Consider the following 17,275-nt stretch of genomic DNA (forward strand, 5'->3'; position numbering starts at 1 on the left):
AGTATATAATGGTTTCTTTTCGCCTTTCCTTTCTTCTCACACTTTTGTTCTGCTCCAGCGTAGGCCCTCCATGGGCTGCAGTTCCTTCCGGAATACAGAACAGATCAGTCACAAGTCCTCCATGTGCTGCAGGAAATATCTACTCTGCCATTGAACACTGCATCCTCCTCCTCTGACCTTGGTGTTCCCTCCTCCTCTCACTGTCTGGCCTTTTCTACAGTTTCTTTTCAGAGGCACCACAAGCTTTGCTGATGGGCTCAGCTTTAGCCTGTGGCAGGTCTGTTACAGAGCTGTCTGGAACCAGCTGTGTCCAGCATAGGGGCAGCCCCTGGTCTCTTCCCACAGAGGCCACCCCTGCAGACCTCCTGCCTGCTATGAAATCGTTGCCTCATACACCAACTTAAATACTGAGGGGGGGGGGGGAAATAATAAAATACATAGTTTAGTCCCTGGAGATAACTTTTTTTACATCTCTTGAGCATTTTTCTTTTTGAATAGGGATAAACAATGCCCCTGGCTTTTTTTTTTACTATATATTCTACCTGTGAACAATTATTAAGCACATATAACATTGCTTTGTTAAACAGCTAATTTTTTGAACCTGTTGAGTTAGCAAAGATCTCCACAGCAGGGTGTTGAGAAGGGGGGGGGGGGGGGGGGCGCAATTAAAATTAAATACCACTCTAAACAGGGTTCTTATTTTTCCATACTCTTTGTTTGGCTGTCAACATGATGAGGGTCCATACCATGTTACATGCCATAGAAAGCTACCTGACACAATCTGTTGTGCATTCTTTACCTTCCACAAGCAAGCTATCAGAATCTATTAAAATTACCTTATGCTGATAGCACTAGAGACAGGACAAATCACAGGCCAAGAATCAGATACCAAAGAACATGCCTCAGGGTACCAAGGCCAGGCCTATTTGCAAGCAAATGATATTGTGTGAAACTGGCATACTCAACACATGATAACTGATGCACTACAAGGAAGCTGGAGTAGATAATCTCTAAAAGATCCCTTCCAACCCAAACCATTCTATGATTCTGGCTGTTACTGTCTTTGATATAATCTCAATCTGTTATAAATGCTACTTTTAAGAACACCAGTAAATATCTAGAGAAACAAAAATAAGAGTTTAATGTTTCACAAGATACATTTCTTTATTATCATGATCACAGAAACATGATTTTGTACAGAAATGTGTAAGTGAACAATAATCAGTGGAATCAGATTTGTTTCAAAGATCAGGTAAATTACTACAGAACACTATTGCAAAAACCAAAAATATCTTCTTTCTGGCCTTACAGTGCACATATTGGCACAAGTATTAAGACACAATAGTGTTCAATTCAGCAACGTATTGCAGAATATCATGCCACAGTCCACTTCAAAGAGGGTCATGACATGCAGCTTGTTAATAAAATGCGATATATAAACCTACTACGTGTTAATTCATAAAATATATATTGGCTTATTTGGATGATTTTGAAATGATTTCAGTGTGGAATTTAGTTTTTATCCAGGACAAACATCCAGAGTCTCTTGTTATTTGGAATAGTCTTCTTTTAGGCGATGGATTTGGCTTCAGGTAGGAATGCCTCCCAATATTTTATTAGCTTGCAGAGAAGGAAAAAAACCCCCACACCTTACTTTAAGTACAGAACAACGGAAAAGAACACACATACACTTTCCTTCTCTTGTACTCAATTTGTCTCCACTGGACAAAGTAAGAACACAGATGCTGCCATTCACATTATCCATTCATTAATTATCCACCCACATTGTTACATGATGCAAAAAAACCAACAAGTAATAAATTCACAAATTTGCTCACGCAAACAGTTATTTTTAACACACTGAGCACATTGCCGCAGGATATAGTTATACAGAATTTGTTTGCACAATGAATTTGCCATTCTTACCTCTAAAGGTGTTTTGTTTTTAAATTATTTTATTTTTATTTTTAAAAAAAAGATGGATGGTTATATCCCCAGATTGAAAAAAGGAAAGATTCCAGACACTCATTTGGGGTTTAACAATTGGACTGGATGATCTTAAAGGTCTTTTCCAACGTAAATGATTCTATGAACCAGGCCTACTTCTGAGTCACTGAAAGCTGTTTTACTGCTGTATAATATTGAATATTTTTTTTTTTTAAAGCAGATAAGCATTTGAGTATTCAAGTCTCTTCAGTAAGCCTAAGCACGTATTTAATGCATTTTACTCCAATATACAAGTAAAAGTATTACTTGAATAGACAAGACCCTCCACTCCCCTCCCACTTCCCTGACAAAGCTTCTCTCTTGCTCCCCTGAATTAGGGCTATGCAAGTGAGAACATTAATAGCTGGAAAACAGGAACGACTATGTTCTCCTGCAATATATTACAGACTAGAGTTAGTTCTCTGTTTTAGAAACTGCCTTTTTAAACTAACATAATATGGAACATATAAATTATTAACTTGTACAAAAAAATTTAAAGTTTCTTACCTGCTGTTGTGTTTGCACTAATGATTCTAAGTACTTGATAATAACAGTTTTAAAGTCTTTCACTCGTTCCCTCTGTTAATAAAGTAAATAATTATGGCAGATTAACCTCTTAACCAAGTTTGCTTGGAACATCAATATATCTAAAGCAAAACTGTCATTTATTTGGACAAAATTATACGTGCCTCAAATCTTTGCACTTCCTCACGGATGGTTTTGGAGATATGTTCAAAATCTTTTTCCCCTTGCTGAACTTTTGTCTCCCACTGGCAAAGGAAAAACATGCAGAGCTAAAACTGCATTCTCTGTTCAGTCTATTGGTATCTGAACTTTTTTTTGTATATTAGTGATAGTCATTCAAGAGTTGAAAAGCACCTATTTGTTTTTTGACATACTTAAAGGGAAGTCTCAGTAATTTCAAAACAACAATTTATAGAGAAGGATGTAATCAGGTCAGTTAAAACAATGATATATCTAAGGTAATGTTATCTGTATACCACATATAAAAATATCTTAACATTGTTATTAATGAATATTTAGTAACAAAAAATTTAAAGATTCTTTAGCAAAGAAAAGTACCTCTAAAGCTTTATTAGTTATTTCCTTTACAAACACTGCTATAAAAGGAACTTAAAGGTTTAAGTTTTCTTACCTGTTCAAATGTGAAAAAGTCTTAAAAAATAGTTGCCTGTACTTTCCTATTCACAGAAGAGATTATTAAATCTTCATCTCTACCTATGGTCAAGTAAATGCTTATCTTTGTCATATTTCTGCTGCAGATAACAAGCTAACAAGGATGTGTTTATTGGTAAGAATGTATGTTATTTAGGCAAGCCAAAGCACAAGCTCTCTTGCTCAGTGGGGACCGTTTTAAAAGACAGCGGGAAGAATAATGAAAATAAAAAAATGCAGGTAAAAACAGAAGAAAAATTGAGAGGAAGTAAAGGTGCTTGAAGGGTTTTGTCATACTGGGAACAAGACATTAATATCAATACTACAAAACACTTGGTCATGTTTATCCTTATTTTATGTCAAAAGACATCCAGCTACACAATTAAGAAAGCATCACCAGCTGTTACCTTATCATTACTAGACTTTCCTTTGCACCTGCTTTTATGCAACTATTATATTGCTAAATTTAAACCATCTGTGTAAGTATATTATGAAGAAAGCTATCATCCTGACACTTCAGGAATATGCATGCTAACAGACATTCTAAAAATGCAACTATATCTGTTAATCTCAACATAATAACTGAATTATGGGAGCCAATAGATCTGGTAACAGTTATCTTCCTCAGAAAAAAGCAGCCAGGAAGCAACATACATTAATATAGTATATTCTTGCTAGCAATCTAGTGGTGCTATTTAATCCCAAGAGCATTTTGTGGTGCAGTGTCATCTTACTGTCATGATATGTAATGAACATCTATTCAAATAAATATCTTGAGATATTTATGGATTTAGTCTGTATTTATTCAAAGTTCCCTTACTGTCTTTTTAGATGTACGCTTATGGAGATATGCAATAAGTCATAACCAGATGTGCTTCAGGGAAACACTAATATATGTGCACAGCCTGGAAAATTAGCCAATAATTAAAACAATATAAAATTCAGTCCAGGAAAAAAGATTAAGACTGCTTTGAAATAACTTATGCCTTCCTATTATAACAGCCAAGACATGCCCGAAACTTCAGAAAAAGCCTCTATAGGCCTATGGACCTACATCCCAGTTTCATCATATCTAAACACCAGGGTTCATAGGAATTATCACTGGATAAGTTTGCCATCTTACAGTTTCTGACAAGGAAAAAAATCTTCCCCTTGTTTAATATGCTGTTTTGAGGACTACTCTTTTACCTTTTATCTGCACAAAGGAACCAAGTCATAGATGAAGTTCAAGCTACATAAGCTTCCACTTTTTGATATCTCTGTCAAAAGGACTACTATTAAAGAATTCAGCGATTCTGAATATATTTCAGTGGAAGCAATAATCTTCTGCCAGCATATTCAAACTCTGGGTTTACTAACAACCTTCTCTAAACACATGATAAACAGGAAAAATAAATCCTTCAGGAACAACACCATTAATTCTTTTTGTATTAAGAATGAAAAAGGGTTATTGAGGATTTCCTACTACTCCAAACACTCAGGAATTAGTTTTGTCAATGAGTTCCAGCTCACTTGTTGCATGGTGAATGGATGACATCAAGAGAGCCAACCAGCAAGAGTGTGGTCACAAGTGTGACGCTTTTTTCCCCAGTCAACAAGGGCCTTTTTAAAGAAAAAAAGAAAGCCATGTTAATGAGCAACTTCAACACTGTATGTAAAATATATTGAAGTGCAGAAAGATCAAAGCAGCTTGGGTTAGGGACCAATGAAGCAGCCAAATGAAATAAAGTACATAAGAAATTGAAGTCTGCAACGTTCTCCATTATTTCATGAGAAAATAGTGGTGCATAACTAGAATGCATTAATGTTAAATAATTAATCTGTCCTACCTCTTCTATTTCCTTAGTGAAGCATGTTAGAAAAAGTATATTATTTATGAAACTTAAACATATTTTCAATAAAAATCTAATATGTTGGTTTTTTAAAAAAGTAAATAGATATGCTAGATTATTAAGCAAAACATGACAACGCTCCTCAGTCTTTTAAGCTAGATTTTAGCTTTAGAAGCCAAGAGATGTTCTTCTGACTACCCAAGTAATCTGCAACAGTTAAAGCACTTTTAAACTTTTTCATGTTCCCCTCCTCCCATCTCCTAGACTCTAGAGACAATATTTGACTGCCTTACATATCTCATAATGGGTAACAATTGTGCACATCTCATTTTAAATAAATTCCTTTTAGCAATTTCAGTAAATATGGAAAATAGCAAATACATGATTTATAAACAAAAATTGTATAAAATAGTGCATTAATGGAAACTGAATGAATCTGTACAAAAAGTCTGGCCTCCAGAATAATATAAAGACTTGACAACATTACCTCTTTTATATCATCTTTAGCTTGTTGCAGTTTATCAAGTCTGTTGGCAAGTTGGAGCTTTGCTTCAGCTTCACGTTTTTTTTGTAAAATGATCTGAGCATCTTGCCATTTCTGCCAGCATTTCATTCGATGATCAAACACACCCTGTAAGTATGGGTATTTGTTAAGCAATTTAAATTGTTAAAGCTACCTAAATTCCTATTAGGAAAAGATATTTCTAGACAAAACTGGAACAAATGTACTCAAAAGAAACTTCACTGTCTTGGACTTATTTGGCAGTATGCTTGCACAGCTAAATACCATCTAAAACTAACAGAGGGCATTCAAGAAGCCTCTTTAGAGCAGACATCTTGGTGCTCCAAATTATTTTGTGTTCCTTGCCCCATCACAATACTACCAAAGTGACCACTGCAAAGCACTATAATGCACAAATACTTCTCTAAATACAGATTCTAGTAAATTTTTTCATTGACTATACACATAACTGGCAGTAATTTTTGTTAGTAATGGATGTAGGTAGTAGAATTAAAGTATACATTTTCATACAGTATGTATTCTATATAATATATATAATAACATATAGACTATAACTATATATATTATGTGTATATATATGTATGTATGTAAAAATATATTCCCAGCCTGACAAGTTCAAAGATATTTCTGGATAAAATTCTTAGATACCCCTGTGATGAGTTGACCCTTGTCTGGCTGCCAGACCCCCACCCACAGCTGTTCTCTCATTCCCCCTCCTCAACAGGACAGGGGGAAAAATGAAATGAGAAAAGCTTGTGGATCAGGATAAAGACAGGGAGATTACTTACCAATTATCACAGGCAAAACTGACTCAATTTGGGGAAGATTATTTTATTGACAATTAAAAACAGAGTAGGATGGTGAGAAAGACAAAACCTAAACCCCCCACTCACTCCTTCCCAGGCTCAACTTCACTCCTTCATTCTCAACTCCTCTACCTCCCCCCTGCTTGAGCATCACAGGAGGGATGGGTGTGTGTGTATGCAGTCACTTCATAACAGTTTCTCCATGCCACTTCTTCCTCCTCACGCTTTTCCCCTGCTCCAGCAGGAGTCCTTCCCCTGGACCTGCAGTCCTTCAAGAACTGCTCCTGCACAGACTCCTCCCCACAAGCCACAGTTCCTGTCAGGAGCCTGCTCCTATGTGGGCTCTCCAGGACTGCAGCTTCCTTCAGAGCACATCTACCTGCTCAGGCATGGTCCTCTCCACAGGCTGCAGGGAAATAAATACCTGTTCCAGCACCCAGAGTGCCTCCTCCTTCTCCTCTGACCTTGGTGTCTGCAGGATTGTTTCTTACACTTCCCCCTCACACCTACACTCTGCTGAGCAGCAATTTGTCCGTTCTTATATATGTTATCACAGAGGTACCACCAGCTTTGCTGATTGGCTCAGCTTTGACCAGTGGTGGGTCCATTGGGGAGCTGTCTGGAACCAGCTGTGTCTGGCACAGGGGCAGCCCCTGGCCTCTTTTCACAGAGGCCACCCCTGGCAGCCCCCCTGCTACCAAAACCTTGCCACATAAACCCAATACAACCCCTCCCCTTGTCAAAAATCATGCTGTACACCAAACATTGAATACTTTCTTTAATGAGATGTAGATCCACAAGTGATATTTGTTCCTTATTTACTGAAACTGTTGATGATCTACTATGGCCAAATTATGTTCGTGAACACATTTTATGAGCATGCTGTAAAAATCAGTTACCTGAAACATGTACATCATACTAACTAGTATGGTGTCCCTAAATACTCTGCACAATTAATATTGATCTAATTAGAAGATATTCACCATTCAGATTTTGTCTGGATCCTATTAATCCATACCCATTTTCTGTCACAACAATTTATCATTGATTCATTCATTTTACTCTATTGGAACTTCAGGCAAAAACTCAGCAAGTCTTAACTGTGTAATAAAGTGTGCAAATGCACATAAACATTCATAGAATCATAGAATGGTTTGGGTTGGAAGGGACCTTAAAGATCATTTAGTTCCAACCCCCCTGCCATGGGCAGGGACACCTTCCACTAGACCAGATTGCTCAAAACTCCATCCAACCTGGCCATTTACCTTAAATATACAACCTGAAAAGTGTGATCCTAAACACAAATTAAGCATTTTTCCCCAATAGCAGTACTTACTTTTACTGCAGCAATAAGACGAATGTAGTCACCAAGCAGTTCTGAGAACACATAAAAATCAGAAAAAGCTTGTTCTTGATGCAAATGATCCATCTTCTCCTCAACCTCTGCAAGCTGAGACAAAGCTCTAGATAGAGCAGTGTGGTCCTCAGAATTACCTAACATAGCAGCACTTTTAGCAAAGGCAGCTGTGTTGGCTGAAAGCTCTGAAATACAGGAGTGACATCCAGTATAACAAAGTTAATTTGTTATGTTATTCTTCAAGATAGATCAACCAAGCAGACCTCTGCGCTACAGCAACCCTAACTTTACCAACCAAAAAAAATAAACTATACTTCCTAAGCTCACAATAAAATACACAAGGAGATCATAATGAAGCCACATTTAGAAGAACATAGTGCACCCAAAATTCTCCATCATCAGTAAATTATTTTCTCAGCCTGTTACATGATGCCTATTGTGTCTTGCAAAATACATGGAAGAAGCTGTCACTACAGTATTATCCAACTGCTTAGTTCAGAAAAAGTCCAAGCCCACAAAACAAAAGTCAAGTCACCTATACAGCAAATTCAAGGCAATCTTAATTGGTCTGTAGTGAAGTTATTCCATGCAGTTGTAGAGGAGGGGGAAGAAGAAAAGAATTATTCAATGAGAACATCAATACCAGAGTGGAATTTGCTTCCATGACACTGTTGTATTGGCTAAAGTATCTTTAACAAAACTGTGTATACTGCAATATATTGTAATCTTTTGACATGCCTTAAGAAAAAAAAAAAAAAAAAAAGCACGTGATGGCGTGGCTGGCATCCACAAAGCCGAAGTTTTGAGCTTATTCATTAACAAACACTTTCACGACTCTCTTATCAAGCCTCATGTTAAGTCATCGTGTACAATATGGACTGCTATGAAGGATCTTTGAACAAAATCTCAATCCAACTTAGTTAAGGATTGAAGGCACAGATTTGTTTATAACTGCTGCTTTTGTAGAATCATCAGAACACCAGAAATTTGTAGAAGAAAAGTCTTCAGATATTTAAAATTATCACAATTTAAATACCACTCTTTAAAAAAAGCATTTATTGAAATCTAAGAGCAGGTGTCAAATCAGCAGTAATCAGATACATTCCCATTTTCATTACTTCTTAAAATACTCTCTAACCTTGAGGACATCTGATCTCAGAGACATCTGCCTCTACAGAGAGTAATTCCTGGTAGAGGTATAAGAAAGCAACTTAAGACATGTTCATGTACTTTTAAAAGGGCAGAGTTGAAAGGTGATCCCATACTTAAACATAATGCATCTGTGTCAGAAGGTACATTTATGGTCTTTCATGTACTACAAATCAAAATTGGATTTAATTTATACAAAAAAAGTAAATCATCTGATGGAAAGCAGTATTGACAAAACAGCTACATAGGTGATTAAAATATTAAGCTTATGGACATTTCTTCTCTCAGAAACTAAAATTGCTAGCAAACAAAAGAGAACAGGAGGAAAAGTTATCTACACCTTTGCCTAGTGCTCCTCCCATACAGGGAAATCCCTTCAAACTTCAAAAATATCCTGATTTGTCTCCTATCAGAAAGCAGTATTGGGGAAACTAGACCAGGGACTTGGGCTGACAGAGGCCATAGTAAATAAGTTAAAAACTTATTTTCTCATAGATACTGGAGCACAATTATCCATGATTAAAGCAGAATCATGTCCTGGAGCCATCCCTCTGAAACATCAGAAAATATAAGTACGTGGATTAAGTGGAGTAGTGGTTCCTTATTCAATTGTTAAAGTAAAATTGGAACTTCCCTTTTGTGCCTGCCACCCCCCCATACCCCACCCCAAATACTAAATGCTACTAGGGAACCTAAATATATATATTGTGCATGGATATTCTGTGAGGCAAAAGCTGGATACAGGGCAACACTAAATGGGCTTTTGAAACAACTGATGAAGAAACAATGCCAGGGGCCCAGTCAGGAGGTTACCTTTTTCAGGACCAAATGGATAGGGGATAGAAAATAAGTCCCCTGGTCCACTTGGCAAATTGATTATGTCAGGCCTCTCCCTCAAACATCTGAGGGGTGGCATTATATCATTACTGGAGTTGAAATAATATCAGGTTTAGGGAAAGTTTTTCCTTACAGGAAAGCTGATGGTCTTACCACTGTGGCAAGACTTAACAGATGGTTTGTTGACACTCCCATGCCTTCTGCTGTGCAGTCTGACATCAGCTCTCATTTCAAAAATAAAATTGTACAAGAATGGCGTGAACATAATGGAGTTGCCTGGGTGTTCCACCTGCCCTACAGACCCTAATATAATGGAATGGTCTACTAAAACTCTAGAGTAAAATTTATATACAGGAAAATGGGGTAAAGCCCTACCTGAAGCTGTCCAACACTTAAATAACCAACAGACACCCACCAGATGCCTGGTGGAATGGGTTCATTTTTCTGCTCTCCAGCCAACAAAACCTTTAAAACCTCCACTGTAAGCCTGTCACTTTTCTCAGGGTGATATACTGTTCTTATTAACTACCTTTCAATGGTTAAAATATCTGTCATTTTACTAACTCCCTGAGAAAAGGGCATATGGAAAACCATTTCTAAATGGGGACTCCCTTTAACTATCACTGAGGCTTGAATAATTTCCAAGGCCAGATAATTTCTTATCACTTCAGGTAATGAACTATACTTGGATGGATTCTTTGGCCTGAATAAACCTGGAATATACCTAAGGAATCATCACTTTACCTTTGTGGAAATTCCAACTGCAGGAAAATTATCATCATAGCACCCACTGTACTTATCCTTATTTGTACCCTGCTTCTCCTTATTTCATGACTGGAACAATAATCATGTCATTCAGTTCATTAGCATAGTCTCTCAAATGGGTAATGAATCAAACTGCTCGTATTATTTACACCATCCTCAGTCTTCAGATACTAATTCTGGGTGGCTAGCTGAACCTGTTCCTGAAATGCCTTGGTACCAACCTAAATTGACACACTTACTTCCCAACCCTCCAACTTATCAAACCCAACCTTTTAAGGCACATTCATATGTTAAAAGCCCATGGTGCATTACAATGCCTGAACATACAAATTCAACATGGGTGGGAGAAACAAGCCATTGTGACTATACTCTGGTCTACAACCAGACACAAACCAGTTTATAATGAATCCAATTTAAGAACCACATGGATCTGTAAAAACAAATCACTGATTACAAACTGTGGTGGGTTGACCTTGGCTGGATGCCGGATGCCAGATGCCTACCACGCCACTATTACTCCCCTCCTCAGCAAAAGAGGGGGGAGAAAATAAGATGAGAAAAACCTTGTGGGTCAAGATAAAGGCAGTTTAATGAAGAACTAGCAAAGGTTGCACATGCAGAAGCAAAGGAAAACAAAAGATGTTATTCTCTACTTCCCATCAGCAGGTGATGTTCAGCTACTTCCCGGGAAGCAGAGCTTCAGTACACATAGCAGTTGCTCCGCAAGACAAACATTGTAAATAGTGAAGGCCCCCCTTCCTCCTCCTTTCTCTTAGCTTTTATATCTGAGCAGACATCACATGGTATGGAATATCCCTTTGGTCACTCTGGGTCAGCTGTCCTGGCTATGTCCCCTCCCAAGATCTTGCCCACCCCCAGCCTACTGGTGAGGAGGGAGGAATGTTGGTGCGACAGCCTTGATGCTGTGTGAGCACTGCTCAGCAGTAGCCAAGACACTGGTACATTATCACCACCTTTCTAGCTACCAATGCAAGCACAGCACTGTGAGGGCTGCTATGGGGCTCAGCCAGACCCAATATACAAAAATTGCTGTTTTAAATCTTTTACCACTCTGGAATCTCACACAGAACATTAATGGCACATTTTGCCAAAGATACTATAAGTTCACTGATCCTAATTCTACAGAATAATAGTTGGTTAAGTACTAACAACAGTTGGACCATCTGTAACTAGCATAGCATGACCAGCTGCATATATGCCAATCCTTTTCACACTATTTGAATGAGCCACACTTTCCTACTCAAATTTGATCATCCTGACAGCGAAAAAGAGACTTATCAGTGGCGTGAGGATATTTCCCTAGAAATCTTATGAAATCAAATTGTTGACCTACCATTCTAGCTCTGTAGCACAAATGCATATAAAAGTCTTCCACCACAATGGGAAGTACTTGTACCATAGCACATTTTGCTCCCTGTGCATTTTAAACCAAAAATTGAACTACTACCTTTTTACACAACCGTTACCATGTATGCCATAAGCATTTTCTGACCAATCCCCTGGTAAAAAGATCAATGAAATTCCATCAATTTATGTGTGCATTATTTCCAAGTTTAGGTATTATTGAGTTAGAAAAAGCTGTCATAAATATTTCTACTACATTTGACATTGTCCAAAATGCTACTGTAGATGCTTTAAAGAGTTTGCAATTGGAAATTACTTCACTTTCACAATTAGCTATTCAAAACCATTGGGCCATAGATAATCTTCTAGCATCACAAGGAGGTGTATTTGTTCTGTCAAACACCACTTGTTTTTATGCTAAAAAATCTAAATAAATCAAATACCATATAAACATCACTCAAAGACCAGTTCATATCTTTCACCAAGTAACTTGAGCAACCCTTGTCAGAAGGTCTACCAACTGCCTGGTTTTGGCTGTGGTATTGGTTACCTGACTTCAGAGCATGGGCCTGTCACGTTCTGTTAATATTAGCTCTTATTATGGCTGTTGGAATTACGCTATTTTGTGTTATATCTTGCTTTAAATCTTTATGCATATCAGTTACTAAAAATCAATGTTTTATACTCTCCTCCCTCCTTGGATGAGCAGCCTTCAGACAGCAAGCAGCCCATTATTGCCATGGAGTCCTCCTTATGACCCCATTACTAAATTGTAGGCCATGGACAAGAGGTGATGGTTCCACCAAAACTGGTGTTCTTCCCTGTTTGTGACAGTGTCAGGGGGTGAGGTGTGACTGGTAACTCCTGCTCCCAACCCCTGGTAATATGGTTAACATAACTATTACCATTTTATAAGGCAAATGACCATTCTCTGTGACCAAGCTGGTCACGCATTAGTCCCCTTTTCCCTCATTATCAGGCCCTGAAGGTCCTGTGAACCAAGTAGAACAACCAGATTTCTTCTTCCCCTCCCTGTCGGCCTCAAGATTCCTGGGTGCCAGGCTGACTACTCCCTTCCTTACTGGCCTTGAAGGTCCCAGGCACCCAGCCAATCAGGTGGTGGTGATGACCTCATCACAGAACAGGGAAGTGTAACAGCATACAGAGCACTGTATATAAAAATCAAGCAGTTACAGGTCCTAAGTGGGAACTTGGACCAGAACTGCTGCTGGACAGTAAGACTTATGACCTCCCAGTGGCCAGGGATGCCTACACTATCATCTGCTTCCTCTGAAGATTAAGTGACTCTTTTTTTTTATATGTTCTTTGAGTTTAGTTTATGATTGTTATGCTGATACAGCAAACCAAGTATTAAGATTTGACCCGATCTGCAGAGAGTCCAGGTGAATAGAAAGCATAAGTGGTGCTATAAGATTCTGTACTACGCTACTTATAAAATTGTACTATGCTGATTCTGCTTATAGACACCATGAGATCTAGATACATTTATAGTCAGTCTACTATAGTGTATCACTTGCTAGTTATGGCATTAATCTCTGCAAGAAAAAAATAATGCTAATCAATATAGTAACTTTCAGGTTCAACAGAAGGAATTATATATATTCTGGATAAAATTAAGATTAAAACCAGATATACTAGAGCAGTTTAAAAGGTAGTTAGAAGACTTTAGCATCAAAATTTACTGTAAAACGTTGTTAAGAGCTCTGACATACTAAGTTCCTGTTTCATTAACATTTTCTAAAGCTCTAAGCACTTAAGCTCATGCAGTCACATAAAAGTAAATTTACCTTTCCTGTGGCAGACTAATGCTTCAACACTGGCATGAAGTTTCCTAAGTTGCTGATCCAGATTCTCAAATTGCTGCTGTTTTTCTTCAAACCACTGACCAAAGAGGAAAGAGTCTAGCATTATAATTTAGATTACCAACAGCATTTCTCGTTTCAAAGCAGCAAATCATCCATTTATTGTTAGGATGGTCAACTGAGCTAAGAATCCAGCCAATAAATTACTATTTTCTACTTCTACAGCTTTAAAACGCAATTGTTGAGCCTGATTAGACTCATTATTCAAATAAAATAAAAAAATCAGCTCTTACTGCATCCGATTCATTCATCTTGATTGTCATTTTGTTGACAGCATCAGCAGCCTTGTTTACCATCCTCAATATTCCTGCTCCACTCAGAGCCTGGGTGTTAACTGCTCTTGGCAGCTGGAAATGAATGACAAATAAGGGCAAACAGACTGGTTAAGAGGCTGGAGGTTTAACTAGGTACAAGGGGGAAAGAAAAGGATAAATTATTTTCTTTATTCCTATGTGTTAAAGTACAGTGGAATCTAATTTTTCAGTTTTTCTATTTTTACATTCTCAGAGGAAAATAACAATACAGACTATTTACTTTTCTCCTACACCTTTACATTTAAATGGAACAAACAATCTACTTGCCAGAAGTTATGAACTAGCCACCTATATACTACAGAGAATAAACTGCCACTACAGAAACAGAAAAGCTTAAATTTACAATAAGAGACAGAAATTCTGTAAAACACTTCATTATAATGCAATATTCACACTGTGTACAAATCATAAAAATTGCATGTCTTTTTGCTTTTAAATATAGGCCAGGTTTCAAAACCTGCCTCATGAGTACTGCGAGAACTGTGCATTTGTGAGGTACTTAAAAATCCTCAGGAGTAAGTTAACAAACTTTAAAGTGATATTATTCTTTGTTAACATTAGTCTAAATATGCTGTACAAAGTGGCCCCGATGTCAGGCCATTTACCCTTCGTATCTGATACTTTGCGTCAGCAGCATTGACACTATCTACCAATGATGCTTTTGTCAGTATTGAGGCCTCTGTGACTTATTACCATAGCTAAGATATTGACATTGGCCAAAAGACAATACACTATTACAGCAAATCCACTATGCACATTTATAGACATGGTTTTAGAGACATAACAGACAATCTGTTCTGCAATATATTTCATTTTGTGAAAGGTGCCAGATTGATAGCATTGGTGACTGAAGTCCTCTATCCACAAAACATCTAGCATGGCCAGCACTGCATGCTTGTTCACATTATCATGTCAATAAACTTCAAACCTGACTCCTAGAGGCAAGAACTGTTTCCAAGCCAGTTTGATTTATGATCTTAATTAACCCTCAGTAGCACTGATTATGGATTTTCACCTGTGTATGATGAGCTTCACTCAGAACTGGACAGATCAACTCATTTAGCAGAAGTCATTGAACTGCAGATAGCTTTTGGTCACTAACAACCTAAGATTTATCAGAGGTAGAGGCAATAGACTTTGTACACAATCACCTAAGTAGCCTTTTGTTACTTTATCCTATGAAGGGTACAATCCAATTTAATATCACATAAATTTAGGAGATTAGGTCTCAATATAAAGAGTACATTACTTTGTACGTTACCATATCTGGAAACAAATAAGGAACTTAAAAGAATCTAAATACCTCAGAACTTTCAAGAATCTAAATACCTCAGAACTTTCCAAGAACTGCCTTAAATCTGGATCCTGCAACAAGGTAGGATGTTTTGCTGTTCTTTGTAGATACCTATGATTTAACAAAGTTAAAACAAAGTTAAAACATTAGATAACAAAACAGATTTCATGTGCCTGACAGCATTGGGAAGTTCTTTAGCTAAAAAATTGGTACAATGCAGGCAGCATGTAACCTTCATTATCTAACGGGGTTTGAAGACAAGTTGTTGGCAATAGTTTCTAACCTAGTTTGTTTACATCAAACTTCTTAAGGCATCAGAATTTGCCATAAACCTATGTTGCACAGTATTAAAATAATATACTTTATACTTTTAACACCTCAGTGAAGGCTTCCTGCTCTAACAGCAACCAATCTAAGCCAGAAAATAGATGGGCTTGTTTAAACATATTCTCATACAACACAGTGAGCAGGCTTTTTGTTACAGCTAATTCTGGCATGGTTTAGAATTAAAGGAAGTCTTGGAGAAGCAAGTTGATCTTGTTCTGAGTATGTGTTGCAACACAAACAAACTAGTAGGCTGCAACAAGGCCTTTACCATCCCATACCAGGTTAACTTCAGTAAGTAGTTCCCACACCTTGCCCCTGCGCAGCCACCAATCCCCCACAAGGTTTCAACAGCTCATCTACTGTCTGTGCTGTTTCTTCATCCTCTTCAGGCCAGCCCACCCTGCTTTTTGCCTTTGCTGCATCCTTCTTCTTGTCTCACCTACCTCTAGGACACACCCTCTCTCCTCTTTTTTCAAGTCTCTCTTCATTAGCTACCCCTCTCCCATACCTCTTAGCAGGGGTCCTCAACATTTTAACCAGGAGGGCTGGCACAGATGAAGGGGCAGGCAGTCATTTGCGGCTGCTTGATCTCCCCCCCAACCCCTGGTGGGAAGGGGGGTGTGTGTCTGTAAATACCAGGGGCCCAGATTGAGGACCCTGGGGGGCTGTATCCAGCCCACAGGCCATAGTTTGAGGACCCCTGGCTTAGAGCTATTTAACTACTTAGCAGGAACCAGCCACAGCTGCACATTATCCACATCATCCAACCCACCACCCCTGAAGCCAGCCCACAGCTGGATATTATCAATGTTAATTAACCTGCCTTCATTCCTCTATAATTCCTCTACAGGTATGAACTCTCTATTTGCTGGCTACACAACCTTCAATCTATATTAGTTCTATAGGACTCATCAACCCAGAAGTTAAATTAGTACAACTCCTTCCTTTTACAATTTTTTGCACTTCTGATTGGATCTAAAAACTATTGATTACACAAATATGACTTGAAGAGGGAAATTTCAACAGTGTTCATTCACTAAAAACTGCTGCAAGTATCATAACTGATTTTAATATTATGTGTTAATGGAAACTGTCTGATATTTACAAGAATGTTTTACAGAAACTTAATACTTCAAAAGATCACAGGAGCATAAGAAACTATGCAATATTGCCAATTAAGATGTACTAACAGAACACCATTAATAATATTTGTACTGTTTGCAAAGCTTTAGTTTTGTTTAAGCCTCAGCTGTAAAGTACCAGAACTACCCCATTACAGTCACAAATTACTTGGAAACTGTCCTAGAGTTATATAGACTGGGACTTAACTGAAAGCTTGAGTACATGGATATTGTAAACACAATGTATTTTTTCCATCCTCTGTTAGATATGGCCACCTGTCCTGGTTTCGGCTGGGATAGAGTTAATTTTCTTCTTAGTACTTAGTACAGTGCTGTGTTTTGGCTCTGATGTGAGAACAATGCTGATAGGACACTGATGGCTTTTTTTTAGTTGTTGCTGGGTGATGTTTATACTAAATCAAGGACTTTTCAGTTCCTTGGGCCCTGCCAGCCAGAGGGCTGGAGGGGCACAGGAAATTGGGAGGGGACACAGCCAGGACAGGTGACCCAAGCTAGCCAAGGAGGTATTCCATACCATAT

The 17,275-nt window shown here is 38.0% G+C and overlaps 1 protein-coding gene across 6 annotated transcripts in view; it reads right to left on the reverse strand.

Annotated features, from left to right (window-relative positions):
* Window positions 1–1,116: 1,116 nt before the first annotated feature.
* LOC121080549 (sorting nexin-2-like) overlaps window positions 1,117–17,275 on the reverse strand; it is a 49,364-nt gene continuing 33,205 nt past the window's right edge. For 2 of the 6 annotated variants that reach the window (XM_040578631.1, XM_040578628.1), the window contains exons 8-16: window positions 15,323–15,398; window positions 13,913–14,026; window positions 13,605–13,698; window positions 7,660–7,865; window positions 5,482–5,625; window positions 4,992–5,003; window positions 2,676–2,756; window positions 2,494–2,565; window positions 1,117–1,620 (exon numbers count right to left, since the gene is read on the reverse strand). In XM_040578631.1, the coding sequence (XP_040434565.1) occupies window positions 1,570–1,620; window positions 2,494–2,565; window positions 2,676–2,756; window positions 4,992–5,003; window positions 5,482–5,625; window positions 7,660–7,865; window positions 13,605–13,698; window positions 13,913–14,026; window positions 15,323–15,398 (850 nt within the window). In that variant the 3' untranslated portion in view covers window positions 1,117–1,569. Of the gene's footprint in view, window positions 1,621–2,493; window positions 2,566–2,675; window positions 4,765–4,991; window positions 5,004–5,481; window positions 5,626–7,659; window positions 7,866–13,604; window positions 13,699–13,912; window positions 14,027–15,322; window positions 15,399–17,275 lie in introns of those variants that run through there. The other 4 variants (XM_040578629.1, XM_040578633.1, XM_040578632.1 and 1 more) reach the window with 4 other exon arrangements.

This window comes from Falco naumanni, chromosome W (assembly GCF_017639655.2).
Source record: "Falco naumanni isolate bFalNau1 chromosome W, bFalNau1.pat, whole genome shotgun sequence".
Lineage (NCBI taxonomy): Eukaryota > Metazoa > Chordata > Aves > Falconiformes > Falconidae > Falco > Falco naumanni.